Source organism: Pristiophorus japonicus, chromosome 24 (assembly GCF_044704955.1).
Source record: "Pristiophorus japonicus isolate sPriJap1 chromosome 24, sPriJap1.hap1, whole genome shotgun sequence".
Classification (NCBI taxonomy): Eukaryota; Metazoa; Chordata; class Chondrichthyes; family Pristiophoridae; genus Pristiophorus; species Pristiophorus japonicus.
In genome coordinates, this window is record NC_092000.1 from 19,368,669 (window position 1) to 19,381,075 (window position 12,407).

Here is a 12,407-nt window from a genome sequence, read left to right on the forward strand (position 1 = left end):
CCGCCACCGAATATCCCGGCGGGGCGCAGGGAGCTGGCCGCCTGCCCGCAAGCGCTTACCGCCTCCATTGCCACCCTTCCGGGTGCTAACAGGGGCGGTAACACACTGAAAATCCAACCCCACATGTGCAATTTGTATTATGAAGCAGGTTATCACCTCTGTTTACAAAGCTGAACGATCGAATTTCACATATAGGAAGTTAATGTGCTAGCTCAATGCTATCTATCAAAGTCTGAAACGAGATAGAACTGAGACCCATCAGCAAGTGACAAGATAGTTCATTAATAGCGTTTACATTTCTGGGACAATCAAGTAACATTTATCTTCTTTCTAAACTAACAGCGGCTCTGTTAATGTTTGTTACAAGCTGAAGAACTGGAGGCTGAAATGTTCTATTTGTCTTTTAGATGAACGTGATAAATGTCTTTCTGACAATAATAGTGTTAACTCTCTTCAGGAATGCGAGTCGGAGTCACAACAGGTAAGAGCTTCCAAGGTCCATGTTTGAGATCTTATATCTCCATTTATAACATAAATATCTTACGTCCACAGATGCCTTTAAGGGGAAGCCTGGCTCCTCCTCTAATTCTGCCCTCTTGAGCATCTCTGATTGTAATCGCTCCACCATCAGTGGCCGTGCCGTCTGTTGCCTGGGCCCCAGGCTCTGGAACTCACTCCCTAACCTTCTCCACCTCTCCACCTCTCTCTCCTCCTAATAAGACGCTCCTTAAAAGCTACCTCTTTGACCAAGCTTTTGGTCACCTGCCCGAATATCTCCTTATGCGGCTCGGTGTCAAATTTTGTTTGATAATCGCTCCTGTGAAACGCCTTGGGGGCGTCTCACTATGTTAAAGGTGCTGTATAAATGCAAGTTGTTGTTGTTGTAAAGTGGCCAGCGTACCCTGGCTGCTGCTACTGACATACTGTCATGTCGGTATGCTTGGGGTTACTAGGGGGCGCCACTGTCGGAGGCCATTGGGCTGCACGCACGTGTGTGCAGGCCAGGTATATAAAGCAAGCCACCATGTAATGTAGGCACTTTGGGCCCAAATAAACTTGAGCCAGGTTTGCACCTGAGTGAGTTTACAGTATTCAGTCTATCGAGTTATTACATACATAACACAAACAATCTACCTGTAGTTTTTCAAATTCTCTCTCGCCCCCTCACGTTTTGAACAAGCTGCATTTTTTTTTTATCATGTACTCCTTATCTGTCCTTGCCCTTCGGAAATGCGGCGCACCTTAAAGTGAGGCTACAGACACCAGCCGAGAAATTGGTCACGGGCGGTGGCCAGGAGCGGGCGGTATTGGCTTGGCCGCCGGTTACACGCACCGACTCCAACCGGACGGAATGTCAGGCACAGCAGCAATTATCAAATGAAATTTGACGCCAAGAAACGTGCAAAGATATTATAAGGACAAGCGACCAAAAGCTTGGTCAAAGAGGAAGGTTTTTACGGAGCGTCGTGAAGGAGGAAAGAGAGGTAGAGAGGTTTAGGGAGGGAGTTCCAGAGCTTGGGGCCCAGGCAGATGACAACAGTAGGACATTCTTTCAGTTCCATAATAGTGAGAGCACAGTCAAAGGAGGAAAGGGAAGGTGTCGAAACTGAGGATGCACACCAGATAGTTAATACCCCACATAATTAATTCCTTCAAATACCCTTTAAGGAAGACATGAGCCTTCCGCGCCTCCCTGCACCCCCGTCACCCCCCCTCGTGAGAATAAGCCCAAGAAGGATTAACAGCTTCAACTTCAAAGAGGCAAAGTCTCCGACAAGCTTTTCAATACACAAAACCAACAAATCGACAGGGCTGGATAGAATTTATCCCAGAGGCAGGGGGAGGATGATTGAGCCATTGAGGGATTGGAAACAGACCCAGAAGAGGCGAGGGCCCAGGGGCCGCACGGGCCCAGCCCACACTGCGCTATGTGTGCGCACTAGGCCCGTGCAGCAGAGCTGGTCTCCAGTCGTCTTGGTTAATCCTTGCCACTGGACCAAGACCTAGTTCTGTCGAGCCGCGGTGGTGCCTGGTGTGCAACGGCCACCACACGTTCAAAAAATCCACCCACAGGCATCTTCCACCCCTTCAATTGGAGTTCAAGGCTGGAACATCAGGTCCTTCATCGAAACATCTGTGAACTCATGTGGAAGCAAGTCATCCTCATTCGAGGGACTGCCTATGATGATGATGAAACAGGCTACAGGGCAGTAGTGATACCGCCCTCCTGTATGGCTCAGAGACGTGGACCATGTACAGGAGACACCTCAAAGCGCTGGAGAAGTACCACCAACGCTGTCTCCGCAAGATGCTGCAAATCCATTAGGAGGGCAGATGCACCAACGTCAGTGTTCTCGATCAGGCCAACATCCTCAGCATCGAAGCACTGACCACACTCTGCCAACTCCGCTGGGCAGGCCACATTGTTCGCACGCCCGACACAAGACTCCCAAAGCAAGCGCTCTACTCGGAACTCCTACACGGCAAGTGAGCCCCTGGTGGGCAGAGGAAACGTTACTAGGACACCCTCAAAGCCTCCTTGATAAAATGCAACATCCCCCACTGACACCTGGGAGTCCCTGGCCAAAGACCGCCCTAAGTGTCTATGTTGATGATGATGGAAACAGGCTAACCTGGTGACAAGGCAGAAGAAGACAACTTCACACCCATTGGTCCTACTTCGATCATCATAGACAGTCCCTCGACTTCTTCCACTCTAAAAGTGAGTTCTCAGGTGGCTGAACAGTCCAATACGGGAATTACAGTCTCTGTCACAGGTGAGACAGACAGTGGTTGAAGGAAAGGGTGGGTGGGGAGTCTGGTTTGCCGCACGTTCCTTCCGCTGCCTGCGCTTGCTTTCTGCATGCTCTCGGCGACAAGACTCGAGGAGCTCAGCGCCCTCCCGGATGCACTTCCTCCACTTAGGGCGGCCTTCGATAATATGCTATTATAAGCAAAACGGTAAAGGGCAGCCCACATAAACTGGAAGGAGAAATTCTGCCTGAGCAACCTCCTGAAGGAATGTGAACAAACTTTTAAAACTAAAGCCTGCGACACAGGTTAGCAAGGCTATAAAGAAAGCAAACCAAGCACTCGGGTTTATTTCTGCAGGGATAGAATTAAAAAGTAGGGAAGTTATGCTAAACCTGTAGCGAACCTTGGTTAGCCCACACTAAGAGCATTGCTTACAGTTCTGGTCACCATATTATAAAAATGTGGAACTCACTACCACAGGAAGTGGTTGAGGCGAATAGTATCGATGTATTTAAGGGGAGGCTGGACAAACATATGAGAGAGAAGGGAATAGAGGGTTATGCTGATAGATTTAGATGAGGAAAGACGGGAGGAGGCTCGAGAGGAGCATAAATGCCGGCATGGACTGGTTGGGCCCAACGGCCTGTTTCTGTGCCGTATATCCGATGTACTCCTGTGTACGATACTACCGTACCCGTACAAGTTGTTTGGTTTTCTATAGTTTCAACCTGCAGCTAACCATTGTACCTCTGAGCATTATTTAACACGTTCTTATATTCAATTCCTTCTCACATTAACCCTTTGGAGGGTGCTGGAGGTGTTGTGCTTGCACCTTATTGAGCTGCTGACCAATTAGTTAATCCGGTCAGGGTCACGCTGTTTAGTCTGTGTTCGGCGATCCGAGGTACTTGCAGTATTAGTTCTGCAGGCTCAGTGCGTTGTTGTCAAAGGTGCTTCACTTGTCCTCTACTGACCTATCCCAAAACTCGGCTGCCCCGTGTCCTAACTCGCACCGAGTCCCGCTCACCCATCACCCCTGTGCTCGCTGACCGCTGTCCTAACTCGCACCAAGTCCCGCTCACCCATCGCCCCTGTGCTCGCTGACCCGTGTCCTAACTCGCACCAAGTCCCGCTCACCCATCACCCCTTGTACTCGCTGACCCGTGTCCTAACTCGCACCAAGTCCCGCTCACCCATCACCCCTGTGCTCGCTGACCACTGTCCTAACTCGCACCAAGTCCCGCTCACCCATCGCCCCTGTGCTCGCTGACCCGTGTCCTAACTCGCACCAAGTCCCGCTCAGCCATCACCTCCTGCGCTCGCTGACCCGTGTCCTAACTCGCACCGAGTCCCGCTCACCCATCACCTCTGTGCTCACTGTCCCCTGTCCTAACTCGCACCAAGTCCCGCTCAATCATCATCCCCTGTGCTCACTGCCCCGTGTCCTAACTCGCAATGAGTCCCGCTCACCCATCACCCCCTGTGCTCGCTGACCTACACTGGCTCCCGGTTAAGCAACACCTCAACTTCAAAATTCTCATCCTTGTTTACAAATCCTTCCATGGCCTCGCCCCTCCCTATCTCTGTAATCTCCTCCAGCCCCACAACCCCCCCGAGATGTCTGCACTCCTATAATTCTGCCCTCCTGAGCATCCCTGATTATAATCGCTCCACCATTGGTGGCCGTGACTTCAGCTGCCTGGGCCCCAAGCTCTGGAACTCCCTGCCTAAACCTCTCCATCTCTCTTTCCTCCTTCAAGACGCTCCTTAAAACCTACCTCTTTGACCAAGCTTTTGGTCACCTGCACTAATTTCTACTTACGTGGCTCGGTGTCAATTTTTTTGTCTTATAATGCTCCTGTGAAGCACCTTGGGACGTTTTACTAAGTTAAAGATGCTATATAAATACATTTTGTTGTTGTATTGTTGGACCCCCCCCAACCCACCTACCAAGTCCCAATCAATTTGCTGAAGCTGTTCCCTCCTGCATGGACGGTGTAAATGATTGGAGGGTGTTGGGGGTGGGGCGCGGGCAGGTGGTAGAGATGGTTCTGTACTGATAAATATTTTATACTTCTCCGTTGCAGTGCAACAGCTGGTAATGGTGGGCTCCCGTTATACCTCATTGTATCAGCCATAGCTCAGTGGGCAGCACCCTCTGCATCAGAAGGTTGTGGGTTCAAGTCCCAATCCAGGGCCTTCAGCAGATAAATCTAGGCTGACACTCCCAGTGCAGTGCTGAGGGAGTACTGCACTGTCGGAGGTGGCGTCTTTCGGATGAGACGTCAAACCGAGGTCCTGTCTGCTCTCTCAGGTGGACCTAAAAGATCCCACGGCCACTATTTCGAAGAAGAGCAGGGGAGTTATCCCCGATGCCCTGGGGCCAATAGTTATCCCTCAGTCAGCATAACAAAAACAGATTACCTGCTCATTATCACATTGCTGTTTGTGGGAGCTTGCTGAGCGCAAATTGGCTGCTGCGTTTCCCACATTACAACAGTGACTACACTTCAAAAAGTACTTCATTGGCTGTAAAGTGCTTTGAGACGTCTGGTGGTCGTGAAAGGTGCTATATAAATGCAAGTCTTTCTTTTGTTGATTGTACAATTTTAGAGGCGATGAAAGAATCGATCATTGCATGCTTCGTTATAATTTCTGAAAGTGCGCAATGCTTGTGTTTTAAACAACAGAATGCCACCACAGATGTTACATTTTGTAACTTCATAAATTATACGACCTACTTCAACTGGCAGGTGTGCAACAGCTCGAAGGCTGACTTCTCTGAGCAGGTGAGCTCTTCCCCCCAATCCGTAATCGAGCAGGATTCTCAAACATAGAGACAGCAGTTCATTATCAGCAGTGATGGACCAGCAGAGCTTTCATTGAAAGGATGCAGCAATGGTGTTGATGAACCCTGGGCCCAATGAGTCTCTCTGAAAGTCAGGCAACTCATCATCATAGGCGGTCCCTCGTATTGAGGATGACTTGCTTCCACGCCAAAAGGGGATGAGTTCACAGGTGTTTCAATGAAGGACCTAATATTCCAGGTCCCGAACTACACGTTGAAGGGTGGAAGATGCCTATACGTGGATTTTTTTAACGTGGGGTGGCCGTTGCACACCAGCCACCACACGGGCTCGACAGAGCTAGGTCTTGGTCCAGTGTCAAGGGTTAACCAGGACGACTGGAGACCTGCTCTGCTGCACGGACCTAGTGCGCACACATATCACAGTGGGCTGGCCCTTGCTGCCCCTGGGCCCTCGCCTCTTCTGAGCCCCGAACTCACGCCTCTCCTGGGCCCCGATCACATCACTCTGCAGTCTCTCGCCGCTCCTTCGCCCCGACCTCGCCGCTCCTGCTGTACCTGCCCCGCTCCAATCAGTGACCTAGCAACTACCAAAAGGTGGCTAACATTCCTTGCTACGTGTGAGGATACTGTGTTCCTCGAGATCTCCGCGCTCCTCCAATTCTGGCCTCTTGCCCATCCCTGACTTACTTCGCTCCATCATCGGTATCCGTGCCTTCAGCTGCCTTGGCCCAAACCTCTGGAATTCTCTCCCTAAACCTCTCTGCCACTCTCTGCGCTCCTTAAAACCTACATCTTTGACTAAGCTTTTAATCACCAGTCTTAATAGCTCCCTCTTAGGCTCAGTGTCAATGTTTGTCTCATGACGCTCCTGTGAAGTACATTTGGGACATCTTACTATGTTAAAGGTGCTAGAGAAATGCAAGTTGTTTTGGTCCTGTATATTCGAACACTTACAACAGATCTGTTCACCTCTTTCTTTTTTTTCCCAGCACGTTATTTTATAAAGAACGTGCGGCAAACCAGTCCCACCCACCCCTTCCCTCAACGACTATCTGTCCCACTTGTGACAGAGAGAGTGATTCTCGTATTGGACTGTTCAGCCACCTGAGAACTCATGCTAAGAGTGAAAGCAAGTCTTCCTCGATTCCGAGGGACTGTCTATGATGATGATGATGAGACTTAAATGTAGGAGGCATGATACAGACATTTGCAGATGATACTGTATGGTTGACAGTGAGGAGGCAAGCAGGAAGATATCGATGAACTGGTCAGTTGGGCAGAAAAGTGGCAAATGCAATTCAATCCAGTGAAGTGTGAGGTAATGCATTTGGGGAGGAGCAACAAGGCAAGGGAATACACAATAAATGGGAGGACACTGAGAGGTGTGGAGGAGCAGAGGCACCTTGGAGTGCATGTCCACAGATCCTTAAAGGTAGCAGGACAGATAAGGTGGTTAAAAAGGCATACGGAATGCTTTCCTTTATTAGATGAGGCATAGAATACAAGAGCAGGGAGGTTATGCTAGAACTGTATAAAACACTAGTTAGGCCACAGCTGGAGTACTGCGTGCAGTTCTGGTCATCACATTACAGGAAGGATGTGATTGCACTGGAGAGGGTACAGAGGAGATTTACGAGGATGTTGCCAGGACTGGCAAACTTTAGCTATGAGGAAAGATTGGATAGGCTGGGTTTGTTTTCCTTGGAACAGAGGAAGCTGAGGGGAGATTTATAAAATTATGAGGGGCCCAGATAGAGTGGATAGGAAGGACCTATTTCCCTTAGGGGTCAATAACCAGGGGGCATAGTTTTAAAGTAATTGTAGGGAGGTTTAGAGGGGAGATGACAAAACATTTCTTCAGTGGGAGACTGGAACTCACGGCCTAAAAGGGTGGTAGAGGCAGAAACCCTCACCACATTTAAGAAGTATTTGGATGTGCACTTGAAGAGTTGTAACCTGCAGGGCTACGGACCAAGAGCTGGAAGGTGAGATTAGACTGGATAGCTCTTTGTCGATCGGCACGGGCACGATGGGCCGAATGGCCTCCTCCCGTGCTGTAATGTTCTGTGATTAATTTGACCGTTGACCTTTACTTGCATGACCGTTAAAAATATTGGACCTTGGATGTGATTTTGTTTAGGAGAAAGAACGAATCCTTCAGCCCCTCCTTGGCTGAACATTATCTGAACAATGAATCCTTGCCGTAACTCAAAACTAACACGTTGTTTCATTCCGCAGAAGATCATTGACTTCTCCCAAAATCTGCTCGCCAATTTAACCGCTTCGAGAGGTACAGAGAACTCGGAGCGACAGAAAGCATTCACCCACTTCCTGGAGGACATAAAAAGCACTGTCATAGTGCCTGCTCTGGGCTTACGCAAAAACATGAGGATAACAAGCCCCGCCTTGGGTAAAGCCCCACATTTACCTCATAAACCGAGAACGCACAAAGTGCGCTACACACTTTAGGAGAAAAAGCTGCTTCTTTGATCGTTGATCATGCTCCCACTGTTAGCGTGTCAACCGTGGCTCAGTGGGCAGCACTCTTGCCTCTTGAGTCAGAAAGTTGTGGGTTCAAGTCCCACTCCAGAGACTTGAGCACATAAATCTAGGCCGACACTCTCAGTGCAGTGCTGAGGGAGCGCCGCACTGTCGGAGGTGCCGTCTTTCGGATGAGACGTTTAACCGAGGCCCCATCTGCCCGCTCAGGTGGACGTAATAGGTCACACGGCACTATTTCGAAGAAGAGCAGGGGAGTTATCCTCGGTGTCCTGGGGCCAATATTTATCCCTCAGTCAACAGAACAAAAAAAAAAGTGATTATCTGGTCATTATCACAGTGCTGTTTGTGAGAGCTTGCTCTGCGTCAATTGGCACAGTGCCACGCACGACCTCGGGATGTAATGCTTTTCAACCGATGAAGCACTTTTGGAGTGTAGTCACTGTTGCAGGAAAAGCGGCAGCCAATTTGTGCACAGCAAGCTCCCACAAATAGCAATGTGATAAGGACCAGATAATCCCAGCATGTCCCCATGACAAACATTTCCTGAGCCCTTCCACTTGACTCCCGTTGGATTAATTGGAGTTGAGCAGACCAGACCAAATATATTCAGCCCCTGCATGTTTTAAAATAGAAATTTTAAACTGCACGTTCCAGTATTGAGTGTACATATAACCCCTCCCTATCTCTAATCTCCTCCAGCCTCACAACTTCCCGAGATCTCTCGCTCCTCAAATTCTGCCCTCTTGAGCATCCCTGATTGTAATCGCTCAACCATCGGTGGCCGTGCTTTCAGCTGCCTGGGCCCTAAGCTCTGGAACTCCCTCCCTAAGTCTCTTTCCTCCTTTAAGACGCTCCTTAAAACCAACCTTGACCAAGCCTTTGGTCACCTGCCGTAATTTCTCCTTCTGTGGCTCGGTGTCAAATGGATTTGTTTTGTCTTAAAACACTCCTGTGAAACACCTTGGGCCATCTTACTACATTAAAGGCGCTATATAAATACAAGTTGTTGTTGTTCGAAATTACCCTGCCCTGCAAAAATACAACCGTGGTATTAAAATCATCTTCCCTTCTCCCCATCAGATCTTGACATCGGTTTCGTTGAAAGGGTCAAGATCACAGGAAGTGACATCATGACTTTACAAGCCAAAGGAAGCACCTTGAATGTGTACTGCAGTACGATTGTTGGTGACGATGATTCTGGTACATTTCTACATTATTCGCATCAATTCTGTTTACTTGCAATGGAGAGCAAATGACCAGCGGCACAGGTCTCAAACTACTCTGCGTGGGGACCACTTGCAAACAGTGACGCACGCCCAGCGACCCCCTGTAAATATTGATGCACCAGCAGACGCTTCCTACACATGTTGGTGCACACCCAGAGAGTCCCCTGCATACGCACCTTGAGCCCCTCCCCCCGAAAGTATTGTCGCACTCCTGGGAACACCCTCGCAAATGAGAGACACGCTTCCTTAGACACAGCTTCCTTAGTAAATCCGTACAAAATCCATCGCTGCACTACAACAACAACAGCAGCTTGCATTTTATAGCGCCTTTAATGTAGTTAAACATCCCCAGGCGCTTCACAGGAGGGTTATCATAAGAACATAAGAAATAGGAGCAGGAGTCGGCCATATGGCCCCTCGAGCCTGCTCCGCCATTCAATAAGATCATGGCTGATCTGATCATGGACTCAGTTCCACTTCCCCGCCCGCTCCAGATAACCCTTATCGCTCAAAAATCTGTCTATCTCCGCCTTAAATATATTCAATGACCCAGCCTCCACAGCTCTCTGGGGCAGAGAACGTAGAACTCGCTACCACAGGAAGTGGTTGAAGCGAATAGTATCGATGCATTAAGGGCAGGCTGGACAAGTATATGAGGGAGAAGGGAATAGAGGGTTATGCTGATAGATTTAGATGTGGAAAGACGGGAGGAGGCTCGAGTGGAGCATAAACGCTGGCATGGACTGGTTGGGCCAAATGGCCTGTTTCTGTGATGTATAGCCGATGTAAAATTTGACACGGAGGCACATAGGGAGATATTAGGACAGGCAACCAAAAGCTTAGTCAAAGAGGCAAGTTATAAGGAGCATCTTAAAGGAGGAGAGAGGTAGAGAGGCAGAGAGGCTTCGGGAGGGAATTCCAGAGCTTGGGGCCTCGGCAGTTGAAGGCACGGCCACCGATGGTGGAGCGACGAAAATTGTGAATACGCAAGAGGCCAGGATTGGAGAGACGCAGAGATCTCGGACGGCTGTAGGACTGGAGGAGCTTTCAGAGATAGGGAGCGAGTGCATGAACACAGGATGAGAATTTTTAACTTTGAGGCATTGCTGAACCGGGAGCCAATGTAGGTCAGCGAGCACAGGGGGTGTAATGAGTAAGCGGGACTCGCTGCAAGTTGGGATACGGGTAGCAGAGCTCTGGATTTTAGCTAACGTCACTGCACGATTTCATCCCACACATTCTGAAACGCCAATGCTTCAGTAATCTGATTTTTTTTCCTGTCTCTTCTATCCGTGCTGCCAGCTTTACTGGCCTTCATCTCCTACAGTGATTTGGAGGCCATTTTAGACACAACGTTGCTGGAGGAGGAAAGCAAAAGTTCGAGAAAACTACTGACGAGCCAGTTTAATTCGAAGATTGTTACTGTGACGCAAGGGAACGCAAAGACACACAAGCTGAACGGCACTGTGAACATCACTTTGCAAGGCAAAGAGGTTCGTGCACTCTGACGCAGTTGCTGTCCGCGTTTTTAATGCGATTTCTGTCAATCATTAGTGTCTTTTATCAATCAATCAACTGCAATAAACTTTTAAGCCCAGCGACATTTCAATAATTTGGACTGATCATAGGTATCTGATTGTAAGAAGAAAGGTTTATTATAGCGCCGTTCACAACCTCATGACGTCCCAAAGCGCCGACAGCCAATGAAGTACTTTTTGAAGTGTAGTCGTTGTTGTAATGTGGGAAACGCAGCAGCCACCTTGCGCACAGCAAGCTCCCACAAACAGCAGGAAAGAAAGACTTGGATTTCTATAGCGCCTTGCACGACCACTGGATGTCTCAAAGCCAATGAAGTATTTTTACAGCGTAATCGCTGTTGTAATGTAGCAATCTGATAAAGATCAAATAATAGTGATGTTTATTGAGGGATAACTATTGGCTGGGACAGTTCACGTGCTCTTCTTTGAATCGTGCCACGGGATCTTTTACGTCCACCTGAGAGAGCAGGCAGGGCCTCAGTTTAACATCTCATCTGAAAGACGGCACCTCCAACAGTGCAGCACTCCCTCAGCACTGCACTGGGAGTGTCAGCCTAGATTTTTTTGTGCTCAAGTCCCTGGAGTGGGACTTGAACCCACAAGCCTTCTGACTCTGAGGCAAGAGAGCTGTGCGTCCACCTGCGCCTCGGACTGGTAGAGCCCAGCATCGCGGCTGCGTATCACGGAAACTGCTTCTTTTCTGCAGGGAGGTGTCGCTGGCGGAAAGAAGGTTTGCGCCTTTTGGAAAGCGACAACAAAGGGCGGCTACTGGTCCACGGCAGGCTGCCGACTAACGGCTGGGAATGACACACACACCGAATGCAGCTGCAGTCACCTGTCCAGCTTCGCCGTGCTACTGGCCCTCTATGACATAACGGTACAGCTCAAACTCTCATCGCCGTTCAATCGCATGCAGCACTCTGAGGGGCGATTGTCCCGGGACCACGCCCACACAGACACACACACACTCACACACACAGACTCACTCACACACACACAGACAGACTCACACACACAGACACTCACTCACACACACACAGACACTCACACACACACACACAGACTCACTCACACACACACAGACAGACTCACTCTCGCACACTCACTCACACGCACGCACTCACACACACGCACACAGACTCACTCACTCACACACACACACGCACACAGACTCACTCACTCACACACACACACGCACACAGACTCACTCACTCACACACACACACGCACACAGACTCACTCACACACACACACACACACACACACACACAGACTCACACACACACACAGACAGACTCACTCTCGCACACTCACTCACACGCACGCACACACACACACGCACACAGACTCACTCACTCACACACACACACGCACACAGACTCACTCACTCACACACACACACGCACACAGACTCACTCACTCACACACACACACGCACACAGACTCACTCACTCACTCACACACACACACACACATTGACACACACACACACACTCACTCACTCTCACACTTTCACACTCTCACACATTGACACACACACACACTCACTCACTCTCACTTTCACACTCTCACACTCAC

At 49.4% G+C, this 12,407-nt stretch overlaps 1 protein-coding gene across 2 annotated transcripts in view; it reads left to right on the forward strand.

Annotated features, from left to right (window-relative positions):
- Nucleotides 1-12,407, forward strand: part of LOC139237980 (adhesion G protein-coupled receptor E3-like) — a 51,368-nt gene that overhangs the window by 13,529 nt on the left and 25,432 nt on the right. Inside the window, exons 4-9 of one of the 2 annotated variants that reach the window (XM_070867347.1) lie at nucleotides 408-481; nucleotides 5,445-5,543; nucleotides 7,802-7,973; nucleotides 9,146-9,265; nucleotides 10,594-10,784; nucleotides 11,536-11,706. In XM_070867347.1, the coding sequence (XP_070723448.1) occupies nucleotides 408-481; nucleotides 5,445-5,543; nucleotides 7,802-7,973; nucleotides 9,146-9,265; nucleotides 10,594-10,784; nucleotides 11,536-11,706 (827 nt within the window). The remainder of the gene's footprint in view (nucleotides 1-407; nucleotides 482-5,444; nucleotides 5,544-7,801; nucleotides 7,974-9,145; nucleotides 9,266-10,593; nucleotides 10,785-11,535; nucleotides 11,707-12,407) is intronic. The other variant, XM_070867348.1, reaches the window with a different exon arrangement.